Source organism: Cebus imitator, unplaced genomic scaffold, assembly GCF_001604975.1.
Source record: "Cebus imitator isolate Cc_AM_T3 unplaced genomic scaffold, Cebus_imitator-1.0 Scaffold427, whole genome shotgun sequence".
Lineage (NCBI taxonomy): Eukaryota > Metazoa > Chordata > Mammalia > Primates > Cebidae > Cebus > Cebus imitator.
The window spans coordinates 440,964-448,226 of NW_016107742.1; the positions used below are offsets into that span (position 1 = coordinate 440,964).

At 50.9% G+C, this 7,263-nt stretch overlaps 1 protein-coding gene across 1 annotated transcript in view; it reads right to left on the bottom strand.

Moving 5' to 3' along the window:
• UBQLN4 (ubiquilin 4) overlaps nucleotides 1–7,263 on the bottom strand; it is an 18,441-nt gene that overhangs the window by 3,414 nt on the left and 7,764 nt on the right. The window contains exons 6-10 of the mRNA XM_017509982.2: nucleotides 4,186–4,411; nucleotides 2,954–3,093; nucleotides 2,363–2,446; nucleotides 2,082–2,197; nucleotides 1,698–1,884 (exon numbers count right to left, since the gene is read on the bottom strand). Of these exons, the coding sequence (XP_017365471.1) occupies nucleotides 1,698–1,884; nucleotides 2,082–2,197; nucleotides 2,363–2,446; nucleotides 2,954–3,093; nucleotides 4,186–4,411 (753 nt within the window). The remainder of the gene's footprint in view (nucleotides 1–1,697; nucleotides 1,885–2,081; nucleotides 2,198–2,362; nucleotides 2,447–2,953; nucleotides 3,094–4,185; nucleotides 4,412–7,263) is intronic.

Consider the following 7,263-nt stretch of genomic DNA (forward strand, 5'->3'; position numbering starts at 1 on the left):
TAGGCAGAGTTTTGGTCTTGTTCCCCAGGCTGGAGTGCAGTGGCATGACCTTGGCTCACTGAAACCTCTGCCTCCTGGGGTTAAGCGATTCTCCTGCCTCAGCCTCCTGAGTAACTGGGATTATAGGCACATGGCACCAAGGCCAGCTACTTTTTGTATTTTTAGTAGAGATGAGGATTCACCATGTTGGCCAGGTGGGTCTTGAACTCCTCACCTCAAGTGATTCACTCACCTTGGCCTCCCAAAGTGCTGGGATTACAGGTGTGAGCCACTGTGCCCAGCCCTTTAAAAAAATTTTTTTTTAATAAAAAAATTTTTACAGGCTGGGTCTACCTGCATTGCCCAGGCTGGTCTCAAACTCCGGGCCTCAGGCAATCCTGCCTCGGCCTCCCAAAGCACTGAATTACAGGCATGAGCCACGTTCCTGGCGTGGCTTTTCATTCTTGTCATTCCTCTAAATATCTCCCATAAATGTATGCCCAAGGGGTGTTTAGAGAGCACAAGCCTAGATTATGAACTAGAAAGAGTCCAGAAAGCACTGTCCACCTGGTGTTGAAGGGAGGAATGTTAGATCCAGAGAAAGACAGGGCTTGCCTGGGGTCAGAAAGCAAGTCAGTTGCCAAGGCCCCCTGACTTGCAGTATAAAAGCCCTTTCCAGCAGGGTGTGGTGGCTCACGCCTGTAACCCCAGCACTTTGGGAGGCCAAGGCAGGTGGGTCACCTGAGGTCAGGAGTTTGAGACCAGCCTAGACAACATAGCGAAACCCTTTCTCTACTAAAAATACAAAAAATTAGCTGGGTGTGGTGGTGCATGCCTGCAATCCCAGCTACTAGGGAGGCTAAGGCAGGAGAATCACTTGAATCCGGGAGGCAGAGGTTACAGTGAGCTGAGGTCGCTCCACTGCATTCCAGCCTGGGCAACAAGAGCAAAAGTTCATCTCAAAAAAAAGAAAAAGCTCTTTCCAGTGCTCCATGTTGCTTCTCTTCACAGTCCACAGAATCTAACTAGGGTTGGACTTGGACTGGAGACCACCTAGTCTAGCTCTTGTGCTTTGCACAAAGCTGGGTAAACATACCTTTTGGTTGAATGGCTTTTCCAAATGAGTCAGAGGTCAGAGAAGGGTTAAGAGGCTCACTCGAGGCAGGTCATCCCTGCCCCTCCTGCTAGCTGCTGGCCTTGACTTTCCCAGGGCTTTGGTTACCTCACCTCACAAAGTCCCCCTCCCCAGAGTCTCAGAGATGGGGGCTGCTTTAATTATCAATAGGATCCTTTGATATAAGCAGAAATGGCACAGTGTGAATTCTGGAGGTGGAATGCCTGGGGTTTGGGTCTCGGTTTTCTTATCTACTAGCTACGTAAGTGAGCAAACCACTTAACCTTTCTGGGCCTCAGTCTCCCTCCTCTTTAACACAGAAATAATAATCGCTTTCTCACGAGGCTGTTGTGAGGAATGTGGTAAACGAGCTCTGATACTTAGAGCATTTAGAACAGTACGTGACGCACGGTAAGTACCCTTACTCTGCTCATCTCTATTTTACATCTGCACGAATTGAACTCAGGGAGGATCAGTAACCTGCCCAAGGCTACAAAGTGGCAGACTCCCAAGCTTGCCCTACCGCCTCTACTCTACTGCTTCCCCTGAAACCTCCCAGGATCCAAGTGGTGGTCCCAGCACCTGTCCCCACTGCCTCATGTACCTGTGAGTTTCCACTTCCAGCCAAAAGCTGGATCATCTGCTGCATGAGCTGCTGCTGGGCGCTGGAAGCCCCTGTTGGAGAAGATGTGGCTGGTGTGGCTGGCGAGGAAGTGGGGGCCTCAGGCGCAGACCCAGCATTGCTGCCTGCTGAGGGTGCTGGGGTCCGGGACATCCCAAAGGAGCCAAGGCTGTAGGCAAGACAGACCAAGAGGTAGGAGATGGCATCCAAGAAAGGGATGAGAACATAAGATCCAGAAGGAGAAGCAGTTGGAAGAAACAGGAAAACAGACCCTCAGACACAAAGGCGCTGAGAGAGCGGCAGAGAGAAGAGCTGAAGGGGAGGAGTTGCCAGAACCTTGCTGCCCGCCTGTCCCCCTGCCCTCACCTGGGTACCAGCCCAGGGGCCTCGGTCTGCAGGGTCTGTAGTCCCTGCTGGATCTGCAGCAATGCCTGCATGGCTCGGGGATTGGTAAGGATGGAAAGTGACTCCGGGTTCTGCATCTGGTGGGAAATAAGCAGAGAAAGGCATCGGGAGGTGGCAGGAAAGAGGAGACAGCCTCAACCAGGAGTCCAGAGACAAGCTCTGCCCCGACTTCATCTCCACCCATTGGGCTTCAGGGCCTACCCCTTGCCCTCAGCTTCCACCCATCTAGGCTCCTCACTCACCTGCTGCAGGAAGACTGGGAGCTGCAGGCGGAGCTGCTCCTGTAGCTGGGGGTTCCCCGCGAAGAGCGGCACATTCACCATCATCTGCCAGGGTGAAGGTAGTAGGGGGAGACCTGGGCCTTTCCACCCTAAGCATTTCCCCACAGCCTCAGACTCCCTGGGCACCCCCTACCACTGTAGGAAATCTGGCCAGCTTCTCCAGGGATCTCCTAAGTGGGACAGTGAGAGGAAATGGAAATACGCTCTGGACAGTGAAGAGTATGAGGAGTCAGGCTGTTCAGCCCTGGGTCTGATGAAGCTAACATTTCCAGGTACATAGAGCTTCCTTTGTTACACGCCGTGTTTTAGGCACTTAACGTGTATTAACTCACTTAATCCTCACAACTCTAGGAGGTAGGAACTATTGTTATCATTTTACAGATGAAGAAACTGGGAGGCTAAATAACGTGCTTAGCTTACACAGCTGGGAAGTGGCAGGGACTGGCATGCAAACCCAGGCAGTCTAGCTCCACAGTGTTTTGATCACGAGAAACTGTCCCTAATCAGGGGGAACCCTCTCCCCAGCAACACTCTCCTCATGCTGTTTGGTACCTGAGCAGCAAAGTCGGGGTTCTGGGCAAGCGTCTGCATCATGCTGCGCATGTAGGGCGCTGAGATCACGTTCTGCATCAGCTGTGGGTTCTCAGAGATCTGCTGGAGGAGGGCTTGCATTTCTGGGCTATTGAACATCCCTAGGACAAGGTGGAAAAAAGAAAACAGGAGAGAAAGGGTCCAGATGGAAACCGAAGGCCTCACTTCAATCTACCTTACTTCAGACACCGGATGGCTACACAACTCAGAAAGGCAATGGTCCAGTGGGCACCCTAGGACTGTGGCATGAATCCAACTCTCCTAACTCCAAGGTCATCTTGCCCTGCTTTGGCCTAGCCCCTTTTCCATGGACTCGCTAAGGACGAGCCAGCTAGGAACTAGGCCTGATTTATGCTCCTCTGGACGGTTCCTGCCATAAGCTCAAATTATGTCCGCTTTGGAAAGAAATGATTGAACATTATCTAGATCAAACTTGTCTTAGCAGCAGAGACCCTTTCCTCATGCCAAAGCTCATTCAGATACCAAGTATGGTAATGGTCTGGCTGGAGCTGGGATAGGAGGCCTGGAGCCTCTCCCAATGGGTCCTTCCTCATCCTGGAGATGAAGACCCTTTCAGGACACAGGAGCACAATTTTAAAACCATGGATCAAGTTATAGTCCTTATTTTACAAATAAGGAAACTGAAACACACAGAGGGAAGGAAATTTCCCAATCAAGATATCCCCCAGAGTGCAGAGAAATTAGGGCACCTGCTGAAGACATCCCCCAGGCCATGTGTACAGTCATAGTCCAGATAAATGGGGCATCCCCTAGGGTTGTGCAGTGTATAACCTGTTCTTCTGTACATGGCAAGCCCTGCGTGTCCCTTTCCCCCAGCCTCACATCTGCCTCTCCCCAGGTCTGCCTTGATTCCTCTCCAGCCCCCTCTCCCCACAGCAGTCTGACCCTTTTATACTGGGTAATACCAGAGGTGCTCATGAAGCTTAGGAGGTGGAGCCTGGTTTACACATGAGCCATTACTTAGGTCACTCCCAGGAGTATCAGGACATGGCCAGAACCAGCCCTCACCCTCCAAAGAGCGAGGCCACTATCCCAGACCGCAGAGCCGCTCTGTGGCCTCAAAAGTCTCACCTCTGTCTTCAAAATCCTGAAGCAGTATCAACCCCACTCAGTCCTGGGGCAGAGGGGCTGCCCTGGTGACCCCACTAGGCTCCTTCCACCCTAGGACATACCTGACCCCAGGCTAGCCGCATTGATCCCAAAGGGGTTCGAGACTGTCGGGTGCACCTGGCTGGTCCCCGATCCTCCGGTGCCCTCCCCACCGGACCCGGGGGCCTGGGAGGTGGGGGGCGAGGGGCTCCAGGGGTTAGGGAGGGGCTCTCGATTTTCAGTCCGCAGAGGCTGGGAGGATGAGCTGTCGGAGTTCCCGGCCAGGGAAGAGAAGGGATTGTTGCCAAACTGGGAGGAGGGAAAGGTTTCGGGTTAAGGACTGAAACAAATCCAGGGACAAGGGCTAGGCCCTTTCTCTCCTCTCACTTAATTGCCTCCCCTTCCCCAGAAAAGGAAGAGAGATTTAAGACCTTGGAGGTCCTGAGTTCAGTTCTTTGCCCCGCAATGGATAGCTTCTCCACAGGATGGGAGCTAGCTGATGCTAGTGGCTACATAACTGAACCCCTGAGAAAACTGAAAACCTCCCATCCCTGCTGGTGGCTTTCAATATTTGGTCTCTAATCATCTCCTATGTAACCCACCGCACTTTACACATGCTTTTCCCATTGTATAGCAAAATATTTGTTTTCCTGTACCTCAAGGGGCAGAGACAATGTCAGATTTGCCTTTGGACTCCCAGCCCTGACACTAGTAGGTGCTCAATAAGTAACTATGGTTTAAAGGGAGTGGGCTGTCAAACCTGGCTCTCTACTTGAACCCAGATCTTTTTCCCCAGCCTCCTTGGACTAATCCTAACTCTCCAGAACCTTTCCCTCACTCCAGTTTCCCTACCTGGCATTTCTTTTATTTTATTTTATTTTTTTTTGAGACGGAGTCTCACTCTGTCATCCAGGCTGGAGTGCAGCGGCGCATTCTCAGCTCACTACAATCTCCGACTCCCTGGTTCAAGTGATTCTCTTGCCTCAGCCTAGGATTACAGGCATAAGACACCACACCCAGCTAGTTTTTGTATTTTTAGTAGAGACAGGGTTTCACCATGTTGGCCAGGATGGTCTCCATCTCCTGACTTCGTGATCCACCTGTCTCGGCCTCCCAAAGTGCTGGGATTACAGGTGTGAGCCACCGCGCCCGGCCCCCTACCTGGCATTCCGTCCATCTGGGCACACCACAATGGCCATCCCCTGGCAGAATATACCTCGGACAGAAGATGCCTTCTCTAGGTCTACCCCTCCCACCCCAAAGCCTACCTCTATACACTAGCTGCTTCAGCTGAACAGGCCTCAGTTTACCTCTGGTCCCTCTCATCCCACCAGGCTCCTCACTGTGTTCTCCAGGATACCTCAGGTCCATTCCCCATGGGATGGTGTGCTGCCCAATGGCAACACCAGAACCTCCTTTCCTCCAGCATCTAGGACAGAGCTCTGGCTGAGGGAGTCCCAGGCTCAGTTTCCCTACTCAGCCTTTCTCGTGGTCTTAAAAGCTCAGCAGTGCCTCTCCTGAGTTCCCAGGTGGTCCCACTTCAGCCCCTCCCCACCATATAACTTCATAATTGAGCTGCTTTTCCTGTTTATTCAAAGTGGGTCATGGGGACCGGGGCTGACCAAGGATTCTCCTACTCTGAGCTGGGTTTCCTTCACCTTACCAGATGCCTGTTCAGATAACAGAGCTCACAGGCCAGAGTTCGTGCTCCATGGTTTCAGCCCCTGTCCCTGTTTGACTTCCTGTTCTCACACCTGCCTAGCACCTCACCCCACTCTGTTTTGGGCCCCTCTTTGTTCTTCCTGGTACACTCTAAGGATAAAATCTCTTTTCCTGAACTATCCACAATGATAACCACCACCATTTATTGAGCACCTACTATGTGCCTGACACCTTTATTTTAATGCTTATAATGCTCCCCTAATACAACAGTTCTCAAAGTGTGGTCCTGGGACCCCTGCAAGGGTTAGAATTTTTTTCATAATTTTTTTTTTTTTTTTTTTTTGAGATGAAGTTTTGCTCTTTTGTCCAGGCTGAAGTGCAATGGCATGATCTTGACTCACTGCAAACTCTGCCTCCCGGTTTAAGCAATTCTCCTGCCTCAGCCTCCTGAGTAGCTGGAATTATAGGCATGTACCACTACACCCAGCTAATTTTATATTTTTAGTAGAGACGGGGTTTCTCCATATTGGTCAGGCTGGTCTAGAACTCCCGACCTCAGGTGATCCGCCTGCCTCGGCCTCCCAAAGTGCTGGGATTACAGGTATGAGCCACCGCACCTGGCCCTGTTTTCATAATTCTAAGACATTAATTTGCCCTTGTAACTCTTATTCTCTCATGAGGACACAGTGGAGTTTTCCAAAGCCTACATGGCATGTGACATTGCAAACTGAATGCAGATCTGAGAACCAGCTGTCTTATAGTAAGCCAAACATCAAAGAGGACTGCAAAAATGTAAACCAAGGCCACACTTTCCTCTAAAGTTTGGTTTTGGAAAATAAAGTTATTTTACAAAAGAATGTTATTTATGTTAACTTGTAATAAATTTGTTCCTCTGCCTCCCAGGTTCAAGCGATTCTCCTGCCTCAGCTTCCTGAGTAGCAGGGACGACGGGCACCCACCACCATGCCCAGCTAATTTTTGTATTTTTAGTAGAGATGGGGTTTTGCCATGTTGGCCAGGTTGGTCTCAAACTCCTGCCCTTAGGTGATCCATCTACCTCAGCCTTCCAAAATGTTGGGATTACAGGTGTGAGCCACTGCACCCCACCAACTTGTAATAAATTGTCATTTTTAAATGAATTAAACATTTTTAAAGTTTCTCAGTTTTAGGCAGGGCAGGGCAGGGCACAGGGGGCATGGGGCAAGACAGGGCAGGGCAGGCTGGGCAGTGGCTCACATTTGTAATCCTAGCACTTTGGGAGGCTGAGGCGGGTGGATCACGAGGTCAGGAGTTCGAGACCAGCCTGGCCAACATAGTGAAACCCCATCTCTACTAAAAATACAAAATATTAGCCAGCTGTGGTGGTGGGCACCTGTAATCCCAGCTACTTGGGAGGCTAAAGCAGGAGAATTGCTTGAACCTGGGAGATGGAGGTTGCAGTGAGCAGAGATCATGCCATTACACTCCAGCCTGGGTGACAGAGTGAGACTCCATCTCAA